This window comes from Marmota flaviventris, chromosome 2 (genome assembly GCF_047511675.1).
Source record: "Marmota flaviventris isolate mMarFla1 chromosome 2, mMarFla1.hap1, whole genome shotgun sequence".
Taxonomy (NCBI): Eukaryota; Metazoa; Chordata; class Mammalia; order Rodentia; family Sciuridae; genus Marmota; species Marmota flaviventris.
The window spans coordinates 176,592,980-176,609,141 of NC_092499.1; the positions used below are offsets into that span (position 1 = coordinate 176,592,980).

The window sequence follows — 16,162 nt, forward strand, 5'->3', positions numbered from 1 at the left end:
TGCTTCCCTCTGTGCTGGGGAAGGACAGTGCGGACCTCCCCCAACCCCCGCCTTTAGAAAATGACACTGTACAAAGAAACCAGGCGGAGAGTCTTGCTGTGTGCTCATGCTTTAATCAGAGCTGTCTGCTGCAGGTAGGACTCTGAACAAAGGACAAAGGGGACGAGAGTCAGGACCCTCCCCACCTCCCGCTTCCCACGCCCCCTGAACTCTCCGTCAATGGTCTAATAATATAAGAGTGCACTGTGACCCGATGGCATTGTCCCCAGGTCAGAGAGGGAGTCGTGAGTTCGCAGGGTAGAGGCCCCGCGGCAGGTGTTTGTCCTAGAACTTTGTAAGTTGCCCCACCCCCTCCCCAAAGTGCTGCCAGATGCCCCTGAGCTAGTGGTGCCCGGGAAGGTGCTCTGTGAATGTCTAATTAGTCCCTTGGGAGATACTGGTCATAAACTCTGCTCAGGGTCAGCTGTCCGTGCAGAAGCCCGGGCCCCAGCTCCCATTTCCTGCCTGAGCTGTGACCAGAGGGGCATCAGGGCTGCCCTGGTCCTGAACTAAGGAGAAGCTGCTTCTGGCCTCTGGGCTCCAAGGGACCAACAGTTCTAGACAGTGGTTCCTGGGGATGTCGTTCCTCAGGACTTATCGGCTCCAGCCAGAGGCTGGGAGGGGGGTCCCGACGACTTCTACTCCAGAAGCCAAGTGCAGGTAGGAAGGGCCACACCCCGACAGGAGGAGGGTCAAGCAGAAGGGAAAGGGGAGCTTTGGAGGATCAATGCTCTGGGGAGGCCCAGCCCCCGGCCCCAGCCTTGCCCTCCCAGGCCCTTGTCCGGGGCCCCGCTAGTCAGGGCCGGGAGTTGGAGCCAGCAGGCTGCTGCTCGGCCACCTCTGGGAACTGTACGGGCAGCACTGCCCCTTTGCATAGATGCAGGATACTGAGTTCACACAGGCCCAGGAGCTGGACCGGGGCCCCAGCCATGCGGGCCCAGGTCTGTCCCAGGGCTGGGCAGTGAGCTGCATTCTCCATTGGCAAGAAGAGAAGCCTGAGAAAGGCTCCAGCAGACCCACAGAGGGGACCCAACACGATGGGCTGGACCCCGGGACCCACGCAGGTCTGGCCCAGAGCAGGAGTCGAGGTGACCGCCAGCCCCGTCCCCTGCTCCACGGGCCTCAGGCCCACCCACTGCCCAGCGCTTTCCAAGCGGCTTCTCGAGCAGCAGGGCAGAGTGGACTAGAGCCCCAGGCGCCCTGCCCACGTCCACCGACACACAGACACACGAGGAAGGCCACAGACAGCGAGACGCGGACAGGGGCAGAGGGGCACAGAGCTCGACTAAGTTCCAGTGGAAAACACGTAGATTCTATGGCGTCAGATGAGTTCGTACATTTATTTTGTCTGCAAAGCTTTGACTGTGCCTAGGGAGACGCTACGCAGCTCCGTGAGGACACGGCTCGGGAGGCTGGGTCCGTGGCCAGTCCTGGCTCGGCTTTGGATTGCTTTTGTCCCCTGCCTCCTCCATGGCACGAGCCCAGTGTCCTGTGGGGCGGCCCCAGCAGGCCCCAGGCATTCGGGCTTCATTCAGCTGGGGGGTGGGGGGGAGCTGCGCGAAGGAGGGCTGGCCTGAGGCCCCAAACGAGGTGGGGGTCTTTGGAGGCACAAAGCGCGTGGGGGGGCTCCTGCCCCGATGGCTGGGCTGCTGCCCATTCCCAGGGCATGCAGGTGCCCCCTCGCGGGGAGGGCACAGAGCGGAAGGGCAGAGCCCGTGAGTCAGGCAGTGGGGTGAGGACAAGCCACCTTGGCAGGGAGCCGACTGGCCCCTAGGCCAGAGGGCCGAGTGAGACCTAGGGTCCCGCCAACTCCCCATGTGGGACCTGACGTCTGGCACGTGGGTCCGATGACCAGAGGGATGTGACTTTGTAAACTAGTCATGGCAATTAACATCACCGGCTTTCTGGGGTCTCCCACGGGATTCCAGGCAAGGGTTGGGGACAGTGAGCTTCCCAGGCTGACTGGGCTTGGGCTTGGGCAGGGGGAAGGTGGCTGCAGAGTTCCAACCCCCTCTGCCATGCCCCTGCCCGGGAACCACGTCCCTGCTGTGGCCTGGACAAACCCCGTGGCTTCTGGACCCCGTTTTGAGATCTGCCAGAATCTGCACCCTCCTCCGAGGCAGATAGGTTGAAGACACAAGGACACTCATCCCGGAAAGAAAGCAGCCACCTCTTTGGAGGTCCTGGGATGAGGGAGAACCAATCCCCAAAGTGAACGTAGTGCAAGGGAGAAGTTGGGCCCGAGGCCCCCAGAGAAACTCGGGCAAGCTCCAGGGGCCGTGGGGGCCTCCGGCTTTTCAAACTGGCCGAGGATTCCTGAGTCCGGTCAGGCCTCGCAGACAGCAGATGAGATGGCCTCATCTCAGAAGGTGGAGGGCTCCCTGGACCGCCCTGCCCCTGACGCCTTTCCTGCTGGTGGATACTCGCCATGGGACTCGTGAGGGTCCCCACCCAGCAGCACCGAGCCGATGGGGCTTAGCTCTCTCACAAAGGGACGATCGGACACACCCAGAAACACCAAGAGGAAAGTGGATGGTGGGGAGGGCCTGGGAGGACAGACAGACACAGAGCCCACCCTGCCTTCTGCCCCCGGTAGAACCCAGCCCGTCTGTTCCGGGCTCACAGCCTCGACGGTGCTGCTGAATCCCAAGGGACCGGCAGGCTGGGGGCGCTGGAGCTCCAGCCCAGGCCTGGGATCCAGACCCTGCCCGAGTCCGTGGGTCAGCTGTCTGCACTTTGGGCCAAGGCTGCCTCCATCTGAGGGGATAATATTGGCCCAGAAACCTGGGCGCAGGGCAAGGGGTGACTTGGGAGAGAGGACATGGAGTGGGCAGGCCACTGGACAGGATGGTGCAGGGGGGAAGCCTCCCCAGAGAGATCCAGAGACTTCCTAAGCAGGTCCCCCCCTGTCTCAAGGGCCAGGTGGACACAGGGGGCCCTCACCAGCTTCTCTCTCTGCAGTTTGTCCACTCAGTGCGCCCCTCACTCCTGGTCTTTGGCCTCTCTTACCTTTTTCTCTCAGGAAGTCTTGGGGTGTCTCCCCCAAGCTCTTCTCCTGGACCCTGGTAATGTTGGGGGAAAAAATGGTTCCAAACCCAAAACTAAATAAATAAGATGATACCCATGGGGACAGGCGAGGGAGGAGGGCATCCCTACAATCAGTGGTCAGGCGGCTGGGTGCTGCGGGGACAGGCCTCCTCAGAGCTGGGAGCCCCCGCTGGCCGAGCTGGGCCCCGGCTGGCTCAGCGAGCGGCAGCTGATTCTGCGGATGGAGTGCAAGGCCACCGTGCAGCAGCCCCGCAGCAGGGAGCTGATGTTGTAGATGGGCTGGCCCTGGCGCCGCTGGGAGCGGCAGAGCCAGGCCACCGTGGGCACGGCCGGCACCACCACGGCCAGCAGATCCACGATGTAGTGGCGGCTCCAGTAGCTCTTGGGCTCCTTCTCGGCCGGGGCGGCCTCCTCCTCCTCCTCCACGGGGCACACCACGCTCACTGACAGGCTGGGGCTGGGGTTGGCTGCAGGCCCGTGCGGGGTGGGCCCGTGGGTAATGGGCTCCGGGGCCTCGAGCTCCTCACCCACGGTCACCACCACTGCTGAATCGGGGTCTCTGGGCCCTGAGGGGTGGGGATCTGGCTCCCGGTGCCTGTCCTCGGGAACTGTCCCACAGACCTGGGCCTGGGTCACTTTCTCCAGGATGGCGTCCAGGTCGGGCTGGTACTGCGCGAAGTCCGTCTGGATGGCGCGCTCCTGCAGGCAGCTGACCTGCACGCCGGCCTCCATGCCGCACAGAAGCTTCTCGTAGGTGTTGCTGGCGGGGAAGCGGGGCCCCAGGTTGAAGCTGTGCAGCGAGGCCTCCTCGGGGCCGCAGTCCACCCCCGATGAGAGCAGGCTGCTGGCCTCCAGGGCATCCGTCCGGCTCAGCATGTCATCAGCGGCCACAAAGCCACTGTCAGGTCCATCCTCGGCGGAGGCGCTGGGGGGGTCACCAGGCTGGCGGTCGCCGCAGACAGCAGGGTCGCTGAGCTTGGTGTAGGTGGAGCTGCGGGTGAGGGAGCGGGCGGGGGACCCGCCGGCGGACTCCCCGGTGCCATCCTCCTTGGCCATGCCGTTCTGGGCCACCTCCATGCTGTGCAGCAGCGTCTCCAGCTTCTTGTTCTGGATGTTGATGTCCACAAAGTACTTCTGCAGCCCCTTGTCCTTGTCAATCAGGTTGTTCTTGACCGTGTCGATGACCTGCTTGAGCTGTTTGATCTCCTTGCGGGCCTCCTTCAGGGCCAGCTGGGCCTCCACGCGATGGCACTCCTCCTCGATCCAGTCCTCCTGCATGCGCGACAGCTGCGTCTTCAGGTCATCGATCTCTGTGTCCCTGTGAGCAGATGAGAGGCACTTGCTCGATGCCTGCCTGCCTGGCCTGTCACCACCACCAGGGAGAGGCAAGGACGGGGCAGGGTCATCAAGGACAGAGGGCTCTGTGCTGCAGAGGCTAGGAATAAAAGGAAGGGCCCCCTGCCTGGTTCCCTTCTACCCCACCAGGAGCAGGACAGGTGGAGCAGAAGACCAGGGCTGAAGGCAGGAGGGGCCTCCTCCTGGGAGAGAGAAGAAATGTCCACATCCCACCCCCCAGACGTTGAGCTGCAGAAGATTTTTTGGGAGGGAGATACCAGGGATTGAACTCAGGGGCCCTCGACCACTGAGCCCCATCCCCAGCCCTATTTTGTATTTTATTTAGAGACAGGGTCTCACTGAGTGGCTTAGTGCTCACTTTTGCTAAGGCTGGCTTTGAACTTGGGATCCTCCTGCCTCAGCCTCCTGAGCTGCTGGGATTATAGGCGGGTGCCACCATGCTCGGCTAAAAAACCTAATAAAACTTTAATGTAAAACAACAGAAACTAGACAGAAAAGCTCTGCTCTATAGAAAGAGATGCAGCCTCCTATTAAAGCAGGTGGTGAACATTTTAAATAAAGGGACGTTTGGCCAGAGACCCCCAGGGAGAGGACAGTGGCCTGAGAGAAGTGACCACCTTTGATGTCGGCAGGGGGAGCTACATTTCTGCCATCCCCCAAGCGGAGGATGAGAAGTGGCAGGAGTGACTCTCACTTTCAGCCATGCTAGAAGTTTCTTCTCTGTGTCTACTCTAAGGAGGAGACGCTGAAAAGACGGCTGGGGAAAGACAGGGCTGCTCCTGAGAGCAGGGGCAGGCGCAGGCCAGCAGGACCACTGGAGGGTGCTGGTGCAGAAGAGCACAGGCCTTTCAAAGGCCTGAGTTAGAGATGAACCTGGAGGGTGCAGACAGGGACATTAGAGAAAGGCCTTGTGGCTGGAGGTGAGACCGGGGTCAGCCTGAGCAGAGGCTGGCTCGAGGCAGTGAGAAGGAAGGACAGCCTTCCACGGACTGGCCCCTGCCCTGGGCAGCCTTGCCTTCCAGGCCACAAGCACCCACTCAGCTAGAGCCCTGAAATCCACGGATGCTGCGGCAGTCACTGTGGGGTTCCTGAGCTCAGTAGAGTGAGAGTCCCAGATCAGGAACCACGTGCTTTTCAAAATCAGAATGGAAATTCCACTTCAGGACTAGGCCCAGGATCTCATTCCACAGCATGCCGAAGGGACCAGGCCTCGCGGACTGCAGTGGCCACGTGGCCAGCAGCTGTGGCCTCCTTTGGAAGGCAGCGGGACCATCCAACAAGACACGACCTGGCAGCAGCGAACCTGAATCACTTAGAGCAGCAATGACAAGCCAGGTGTGGTGGCACAGGCCTATGATCCCAGCAACAAGGGAGACAGAGGCAGGAGGATCCAAAGTTCAAGGCCAGCCTTGAACAATCTCAGCAACTTAGCGAGACCCTGTTTCAAAATTAAAAAAAAAAAAAATGAAGGCTGGGGATGTGGCTTAGCCTGGGTTTAATCCTCGGTACCAAAAATAAATAATCAAGTGGAAGTGACAGATGTCACTTCACAGCACGAGGGATACGAGGGATACGTGGCCTTCATTGCTCCTGCCTCGGGCGTGGCTCACTCCTGGCCTCTCCCCCGACTGCTCACTCACCCTCCCCCCCCCCCCCCCCCCCCCCCCCCCGGGAAGAAGATGGGCTGGGGAAGAAGGAACTGGGCATGCTCAGTTTGGCTGGTCCCTTAGAGCCTCTTGGACTCCAGGGGGCAGTGGCTCCCCAGCCCTCCGTGGACAACAGGGCATTATGTTTGAACTGGGTCATGAAGGAGGAGGTCGCCAAGGAGCCACATGGGGAAGACACCTGGAGTGGTGGGGACGCGGTGTGCAGAGCACAGAGGGACCAAGTACGGGGCATCTTTGAGGAGTTGAGGTGGGCCCCACAGAGGGCCAGGAGTGTGGCAGCCCAGCAAGGAAGGACCTGCCACAGAGGCCACAGGGCCGAGTGACAGGGCTGCGGCATGCGCATGCCCAGGGCGGGTGGTCTGCTCTCGAGCCACAGAGCTGGCCTAGAAAAGCAGCTGGGAGATGGGCCATCTGCTCCCTGGGAATATTAGTGAGAAAAGGTCAGGCAGAGCCTGGAGATCATTAGGAAGAGGATGAGAAACAAAAATAGAAAGCCCAGCTTGAGGACAGCAAGGCCCCCAGCACACCCCAAACCTGTGCTTGGAAACCTCAACGCACCCGACCGGATTGGCTGCTTGGCAGAGCAAGAAAAATGTGTCAGGCTGGGGCTGGGGCTCAGCGTGTGCGAGGCACTGGCCTCGATCCTCAGCACCACACAAATAGATAAATAAAGGTCCGGTGTCCGTGGACAACTAAACATGTTAAAAGAACTAAAGGTGTGTCCATGCATGCAAACAGACAGACTTCACAGAGAGACCAGTGGTTGCCAGGGACGGGTAGCCGGAGAAAAGTGGTGGTTGCTAATGGGAATAGGATTTCCCTCTGGGGTGATAAAAATGTTGATGGAGTTAGATGATAGTGAGGGTTGCACAAGCCTGTGGCCACACTAGAAGGCACCCAGCGGTGTACTTTGGATAGGTGAGTTGCATGGTGACAGTTACACAGGATAAGGTGCTATATAAGAAAAGAAGCCAGGTGCGGTGGCACACTTCTGAAATCCCAGAGACTTGGGAGGCTGAGGCAGGAGGATCGCAAATTCAAAGCCAGCCTCAGACTCACCCTGAGCCGCCAGAGGAGGGTTAAGCGAGGAGAAACCCTGCCTTCCAGCTCCCCAGCAGACAGGGAGGAGAAGTGGCCAACAGGGCCCACGGTCAGGGACAGACTGCCACAGGAGCAGGGCCGACAGGCAGCTCCTCACTGGGGCAGCCCCCACCTGGACTAGAGCAGCTTCCTGGGGCCCTCCAGAGGAGCTGGGGGGCGGCTCCTGCTAAGGGGCCCAGGCGAGGCTTGAGGGGGAGGAGGGTGCGGTGGGCGCTGGGAAGCCCTGGCCGCTCCTCCTTCTCAGAGGCCCCCGGGGGCTGCACTCCGCTGCCCAGCCGCCCGCTCACCGGTCCTGGAGCCGGTCCTGGGTGTCCTTCAGCCGGGCCTTCAGGTGGCGGATGCAGACCTCCTTCTGCTGCAGTGGCGTCAGGTACTGCTCGGGGGTCGGGGGCTTGATGCCATGGTTGTCGCTGCACAGTGTGTACTTCATGGAGCGCCTGCAAGGGACACCGTCATGGGGTGGGGAGGAGGGGGCACTGGTGCTGTGGGGGACAGGCAGGGGACACCCGCCTAACCATCCTCAGTCCGTGACCCCCAGGGCCTCCAAACCACGCCTCCTGCGCAGGCCCCAGGAGCAGGGGAGCCTTCTGGATTTGAGGGAGACTCTGTTGAGTGAACCCAGGACGGGGTTCTCCAGGAGGGGCACCCGGCACCCGGCACCTGGCATCTCGCCGAGCGCCATCCGCTGCCATCTGCACGGTCCTCATGGCAGCCCTGAGTAGCAGGGCCTTCACCTTTGAGAGGGGCACTGGCTTCAGAGAGGCTGGCTCTTGCCCCCAGCCCCACAGCCAGCCCCAGGGTGAGCTAGAGCCCAGGTTCCCAGCCCCCGACTCAGACAAGGACCCTGAGGGCAGAGATTGGGAAGAAGAGCGGGCTCCAGGTGTCATGGAGGTCAAGGGCAGTGTCGGCAGCGCTCCTCCCTGGAGCCTGGAGCCCACACAGCCTGGGCACAGGGAGGGAGACGCTGGAGGGCACTCTGCCCTCACCCACCCTCATGTACCTGTGGATGTCACAGAAGCCACACTTATTGGGAGTGTGGATCTGGGTACAGGACTCCCAGTTCGAGCCCTCTGCACGCCCCCACACCCCCATCACCTTGCTGGTGCCCTCACCAGTGACCACCTGTGCCAGGCCACGTCCATGGGTGGCCACACTGCCACCCTCTGGGGACACATGCATGGACACCTGTGGCTCTGAGGATGGGCTGTCGCTGCAGGGCCCTGAATGGCAGCAGGCTGCACAGACAGCAGTGACGTGGCTTGGGTGCAGCACACACAGCCCCACCTCGCAGAGGAGGAGGAATCTCCAACCAGAGGGCAGCCGTGCCAGGGACCAGGGCTGACCAAGACTTTCCCCAAGGAAGGGCCGCCCCACCCACGGCCCCCCACTCCACAACAGATTGAGGCCCAGACGGCTCCACCCACGGCTTCCTGGCTGCTGGATCTTCTGTTCTTAAAGAAACCTCCTTGCATCTTGCCTTAAAATCCCAGGCATGTCCCCATGTCACCAGAGACTCAGGCCCTGCTGCCGTCCCACCCTGCTCCATCCAGGATAGGGACTTCCAGACACAGAGAAGGGCAGACGCTTTACAGGCCCCGGTGGGTCCTAAAGTTGGAGGCCATTTTTAAAGTCCTGTGGAATCTCTCCAATGTTTGTAGATTGTAAACCACGGAAGAGAATGTGGCACTAGTGTGGGAAGGAGGAGAAATGCCATCTATGTAGTCTCCTCCTGGTCCCTGAGTTCGACTCAAGCCAAGTCCCATGTGGGCCTCTTTATAGCTTGGCAAGGGGCAGGGGGTGACATGGGCTGGGGGCTTGTGTTTTCTCCCTTTGATCTAAAAAAAAAAAATCTCTTTCCAAATGAGAAGCAAGCCACATGGATTGTCCTAAGGCCCATGTGGCCCTCTACCTGTCCTCCCCATGTAAGGGACTTGGCCAGAGGGCGCAGATTTTTCCTCCATGCCTGGGGTGTGGTGGGTGGTGGTGGTACTGGTGGAATCAAGATAAAACTAGTAAAAGTAGAAGGTTAGAGGGAAGAGACTGTGTTAATATTTTTCCATTTTCTTTCATGAGTCTTTTTACATTTAACTCTCTATCTTTGTAAAATACATATATGAATATATAAACAGAGCTGGGTGCGGTGGCACATGCCTGTAATCCTAGTGGCTTGAGAGGCTGAGGGAGGAGGATTGCAAGTTTGAGGCCAGCCTCAGCAATTTAGCAAGGCCCTAAGCAACTTAGTGAGACCAGAGACCCTGTTTCAAAATTAAAAATTAAAAAAGGGCTGGGGATATGGCTCAGTGGTTGAGCGCCCTTGGCTTCAATCCCTAGTACCCCTCCCCAGCAAAAAATAAGATAAAAGGAAAGGAAAGGAAAACATGCTATGATGCGTGTCTCTCAGCCATTCAGGCCTTTGAAAGCTTGGCTCTAACAGGAGCCCTGGCTGACCCAAGGGCAGCAATCCTCGTGATGAGCAGGAGGACATTTCTGCAGAACCACAGCTCAGGCTGGGGCTGAGATGACCCTGAGGGCTACGGTTATGAGATGTGTTAGAAAAATCTGTTACTAACGAGAAAATATTGAAGTTGCCAATTATAGACTTTTGCAGACGTAAGCTAACACATCCCCTGATATCCTCAGGGCTCTGAGGTCTGTTGCAGGCAGGAAACTGGGGGATCCTGCACAGGTCATCTGTCACATGTGTCTTGGTGGAAAATCCTGAGATCTACTGCTTCCACATTTCTGGGCCTCACTGCACACAAATGACAGCCTCTCTGCTGGAAGGGCCACATGAGTCTTCCCCGGAGAGACTCTGGCCTTGGGAGCTGCAGGCAGGACATCTCCTGGGCTTTTCTTGTCCAGAACCTTTGACTCAGATCAAAGTCCTAATAACAGCATAATTGGCATGTGGGATGAGTGGCAGGCGTATGGCCCTCAGCTCACTGAAGTTCTGCCTGTTAGCTCCACTTCACAGACAAGGAAATGGGGACTCGGAGACAGGAAGAGGCCAAATCCCAACTCCCTGCAGGTCCCCACACTCCCCTACCACCCACGGTTAGTTCAGCAGAATGAGGGGCCCTTCCTGATCTTGCTTCCTGGTGTTGAGGACCTGCAGTCCCCCTCTCCCTGTCTGTCCACCTGACCCCCCTCTCCCTGCCTGTCCACCTGACCCTGCTCTTCCAGTCTCACACACCGTGTCCAACACCACAACTCAGAACCTTTATAACACGTCTCACTTTCCAAAACTTGGCCACCTCTGCCACTCTCAAAGTGTTCCCTGAGAAGAGCAAGCTGGCAGCATGCTGGTGGCGTCCCCATAGGGGTCTTGCCTTCTTCCCAACAGAATCTGGGTTTTGTCTGGGGTGGCACTGTGCTGGGGGAACTCTCTGCACTAACTGGCCTGCAGCTAGAGATAGTCACATGGCCCACTTTTATCCAATGAGGTGTCAGCAGGGTTTCCCAGGGAAAGTGTCTTCTTAGGGTGGGGGGGAAGACAGCAGAGGGGGTCTTGGGTCTTTTCCATCTTTTTTCTTCCTGGGTGGCTGACCTGATGGCTGGTGGTACGAGAGCCATCCTGTGGTGATGAGGACAAATGCTGTTCACCAAGGATGGTGGGACAGGAAGGGGGAGGAGCACTTATGCTTTCGGGAGCCGCCTACCTCGGTTCCATGTTCTGAAAGCATCACCCCGAGGTTACTTAGGACACTGGATTTGCTTTTGTGCAGGTGAGCATTATCATGTCTGTTTTAAAGACAGGACTGAGGTTCAGAGGGGGGCAGTGACCTGCTCAAGGTCGCGCGGCTGTCACATCCTGGAGTCAGGGATGGTCAGAAGCCCTGCTGCGGGCTCCAGGAGGGCCGATTACCTGGGCGTGGGGCTGCTGTCGCTGCCCTTGCAGGAGCCCGAGTTGCTGCTGCTGCTGAGGGAGGAGGTGCCGTAGGCGTCCCGCACGCTCACCGGGGGCGAGGTGCGCCTGGGGGCGGGGAGAAGAGGCAGGTGCTCATTCTGGCTGGCGGGCAGCTGCGGACACTGGGCGAACACAGCCAGGCCGCTGCGGCCCAAAGTACTCCCACTTTGGGGTCATCAGGGAGAGAAGCGGGGGGACAAGGGGGAGCACAGACAGGGGTGACAAAACAGACAGCGCAAATCAAGATGGAAGCCAGGAGGCTGGTCCTCGGGGTCCCCGACAAGGAGCGGGTGCAGGTGGGGCCCCTCTGTGAGTCCTCAACACCCAGGGTCCCCCAAGCCCAGGGTAGGAGATCTAAGAGGGACTGGAGGAGGGACTGGGGTGAAGACCAACGGAGGCCAGTGGAGGGGAGGGATTGTGGCCCCCTCCAGAAGCAACGCTGCAAGGCTTGAGCCTCCAGGTAACCTTCATGCCCAGGTCACTGGAGCCCTTGAGCCCTTCCTGGAGGGCTGAGCACTAGCAAGCCCACTTTAAAGACAGGAAAACCCAGATGTGATTTGCTCAAAGAACACTGCAGGTCAATGCAGGTGGGGACAGAGGCCTGCCCTCCTCCCACCCCCGGAGGCCGAGGTTCTGGGCCAGGGGAAGACTCACCTGCGGGATCCAGCAGAGGCCCGTCTACTCCCTGGCAGGGACATGGCCATTAGGCTGCGGGTCCGGGTGAGGGGCGGGATAGGCGGTGTCCCCGGGGCTGAGGAGAGAGGGCGGGTTGGGGGGGCCGCGGGGAGGGCCGGGCCAGGCCATGTCATCCTCTCACTGGGGCCGCTGCCCGGCATGGCTTCTCCTGTCACCACCCTTTGGCAGGACACCCGAGGACTGGGCGAAGCTCTGGCCACAAGTGCCTCTCCCAGTGAGTTCAAGGGGCTGGTGCACAGGTTCCTGCTACGGATCGTCACAGCCCCAGGGGTAGCTGTAAATCATCAGTCCAACCCGGTGTCTCCAGACGAGTGAATGTGCCCAGGGAGGGCAAAGGTCGTGCCCAGGGTGACCGGGGCAGCAGGAGTGGGGCCCCGTCCGCCACACAGTGCTGGGTCCCTGACCCTCAGACCCCGCCTCCCCCGCTCTTCGTCCCCCTCCTCGGCAGAGGCTGCAGTCTGGAGGACCCCCGGGCAGGACCAGGAGCCCCAGGTGAGGCTGGCCTGGTCTCGACGACCATCAACTTCCCAGTTGGCGCGATGCTCGGGGCTTCCCGTCTACAGGGGAGACAAGACAGACCAACGTACCAACACACGTGTAGAAAGACACACGGACGCGCACAGACACAAGCAGGCCCCATGTCCTGTCATTCCAAGGTGCACCACACACGTCTCCATGAACATGCCCAGCGCCTGCCTGCGACACGGGACACGCCGTGGCCCCCAGCCCCACGCCGCATGCAGGCACCCCCGCAGCCCCCCATGCAACTGCGCATGCTGAGCCTGGCAGAACCCGGGAGCTTAGGGCATAGGCTGAGCGCAGATGAGGAGGGGGTGGGGACGGAGCAGAACCCCTCTCTGCTTGCTCCCGGCTGTCCTGGTGGGTGGGCCCTGCAGGAAGCGTCCTTGGCTGGAGGGACTCGGGCCCACTGGCTCCTGCTCAGATGTCCGAGGCTTCTTTCCTGGGCAGGGGCACAGGCTCCAAGGGCAGCCGGTGGGGCTTTAGGGAAGGGGAAGCTCCATGCCAGCGAGGCCGTGGTCAGGTGGGGAGGAGGGCCGTGTGGGCATCAGCTGGACCCCTAGACTGCCACGCAGAGGGACTGGGCTCTCTGCAGCCAAATGCTAATTCCAAGCCAGCTCCAGAGGTAGCCCTCTACTTTCCAAGCGGGGACTGAGGAGACTTGGCTGGGGTCCTCGTGCTGTGGACCTCCTCGTGCAGGGAGAGCAGCGTCGAGCCCGCTCCACACCAGACCCCGTGCCACACATTACGTACATTACGCCATCGACTCCTCCCAACAACCCTATGGGGAAGTGCTGTGATTAGTCCCCTGTCACCAATGAGGAACCAGCCCCCAGGAGGGAAGGGAGTGTCCAGCTCACCCCTGGGTACCAGCCCAACATCAGGCACTAAGGACTGGGTCTCAAACCTCAGGGTCCCTGGGCCAGAGACTATCCCTTCCCACAGCAGGGCCTCCCAGCCAGTGGAGGGGTTGCCTCCTTGGTGGACAAAGATGGCCTGTTCCCCTGGAGGCCTGGACACAGCCAGCATTGTCTGCTTGAAGGTGTCGGGTGCTGGGCTGCAGGAGCCGCAGACACCACACCTGTCACCTGAGCTGCTCACCCAACCGTGCCCTGTCCCCCAGGCAGGGCCTCCAGGAGCCACAGGGCAGCCCCCAGCAGGAGCTCCGGGCAGGTGTGGGGCAGGCCAGCAGTGCCCCCAGTGCTGGTGTGGACAGCTCACTGTCTCCCGGGCACCAGGAGCAGCTGGGGGTGGCACGGGCAGTGGCTAGTGGTCTTTCCTCCTGGATGGGCAACGGCCCAAAGATCACGTGTCATCCACTGAATCCCTCTGTGGCCAGGTGGCCCTGCTGAGGGCTTCCTTGCATCCTGCCCCCTTACTTCCCACAGTGTCCCTCGAGGCAGGCTGTGCGTGTGTGTGCGTGTGTGTGTGTGTGTGTGGTGCTGGGGATCGAACGCAGGGCCTTGGGCACGCGAGGCAAGGGCTCTACCAGCTGAGCTCTATCCCCAGCCGGCTTCACTGTGGGTCTGCTGGGCTCTGGCCTCCAGTTCACACCAGGCTGGTTCTGCAGGCCATTCTCTGTCATCGCCCCTCCCCCTGGCTTTTGGGAGGAGGTGACAGGAGGCTGAGCCTCCAGGAGGAGGCCCAGCACCCGCGGGACTCCCAGCCCAGCACGGGGCTCTCTCCTCCCTGCCAGCTCAGGCGAGAGTCGCTCAAGAGCCAGGAAAGTCCAGGTAGAGTTCCAGGGCCACGTCCTGAGAGGCAGGCAAGATGCCACGTTGGCTCGGAGCTGCGTGTGGCCTTGGTACAATGAAGGCCTTGTCCCCACCTGTCCCTGCTGATACCTTGCCCGGCAGTCCCTTGCCTCCTCCTCCTGCGCCCCCTCTTCCTTCCTCCCTCCACAAGGCCGGCATTGGTACCTGGATGCCGCGGACAGTCTCCTGGGAGGCAGAGCCAGCCATTCATTCGGGATGGAGGTGGAAGTGGCACTTCCCCTACTGGGACAGGACCTGACAGGCAGCGTCCCTTGTGGGCAGGCAGAAGCCACCCAGGCTCAAAGGGAGCCACCTCTCCAAGTTCTGCTCTGACGCCTCAGTATGTGCCCTGGGCCTTCTCAGGTCCTCCTCCCTCCAAGGCCCCAGAGAGGAGGCAGGTTGTCATGGCATTTGTCACCATGCCACCAGCTCAGCCTGGAGTCCCACAGGCCTGTCCCCAGGCAGCCAGAGGCTGCCATTTGCAATGGAAGTGGACTGGCTGGTAAGCGCATCCCTTGAACCCTAAGGGAGCAGCCCCTCGGTGCTCCTGGCTCCCTCCATGTCCCATCCTGTGGGCACCATGGCAACCCTGCTGCGCCCACCCCTGAGACGGGTCCCCCACATGCCCAGGTGTCCTGGGGCCTGCAACGAGGGTCCAGCAGATCTGCGCTCGAATCCCAGCTGCAGGCCTCGGGCAGCTCAGGCCACTCCTCAGAGCCTCGGGACCATTTGTACATGGGACAGTGACGAAATGTACCTCTGTGGTTACTGTGAGAGCCGACCTGAGCCCCCCCCACGTGCAACATGAAACCACACGTATGTGGGGCTAGGTCAGTGTGCGTCACACAACACACACACACATTCACACACTCACACACATACACTCACACAACACACAACATACGTACACACACAACACACATTCACACATACACACACTCACACAACACACACACACACTCTCTGACACATACACACATTCACACATACACTCACACACACAACACACACAAACACATTCACACACAATACACACACACATACACAAATTCACATATGCACACACATATACACACACTCACATATACACACACAACACACACACTCTTGCATATACACACCCACACACACTCACACACACAACACACACAATACACACTCACACACATTCACACATACACACATCACACACTCTCACATATACACACTCAACACACACATACGCTCACATATACAAACACAATACACACAACACACACATACAACATACATACATAATACACTCTCTCATATATACAAACAAAACACACACAACACACACATAATATACACTCACACACATAATATACACACACACAATACACATACAATAAACACTCACACAATACACACTCACATATACACACACAATTCACACACACTCTCACATACACATAGTCTCACATATGCACACACATACTCACACACACAAACTCTCACATATACACAACACACACATATACAACACACATACTCTTACATATACGCACACCCACAATACACACACTCACAGACACTCTCACACACACACAATACACACACTCACACACATTCACACATACACACAGTCTCACATATACACACACTCAACACACACACATACTCCCACATATACGCACACACAATACAACACACACATACACAATACACACAACATACACACATAATACACACACTCTCACATATACACACAAAACACACACCACAAACATAATACACACACGTACACACACAAAACACACACACATAATATACACTCACACACACAATACACGCACTCTCACACACAATACACATATTTAATAAACACACATAAACACACTCACATACACAATACACACATACACACTCACAAATACACACAATAAACACTCATACACAATACACACACAACACTCTCATACACACAATTCACACACACATACACACTCACACACATACACACGCTCACACACATATACACACTCACACACACACTCACACACACACATTCACACTCTCTCACACACAGCCAGTAATCTGAAAGCAATTGCAAT

At 58.9% G+C, this 16,162-nt stretch overlaps 1 protein-coding gene across 2 annotated transcripts in view; it reads right to left on the minus strand.

Moving 5' to 3' along the window:
• Nucleotides 1–97: 97 nt before the first annotated feature.
• Snph (syntaphilin) overlaps nt 98–16,162 on the minus strand; it is a 43,239-nt gene continuing 27,174 nt past the window's right edge. The window contains exons 3-6 of one of the 2 annotated variants that reach the window (XM_071608817.1): nt 11,773–11,869; nt 11,077–11,184; nt 7,499–7,648; nt 98–4,405 (exon numbers count right to left, since the gene is read on the minus strand). In XM_071608817.1, the coding sequence (XP_071464918.1) occupies nt 3,238–4,405; nt 7,499–7,648; nt 11,077–11,184; nt 11,773–11,822 (1,476 nt within the window). In that variant the 5' untranslated portion in view covers nt 11,823–11,869 and the 3' untranslated portion in view covers nt 98–3,237. Of the gene's footprint in view, nt 4,406–7,498; nt 7,649–11,076; nt 11,185–11,772; nt 11,955–16,162 lie in introns of those variants that run through there. The other variant, XM_027953699.3, reaches the window with a different exon arrangement.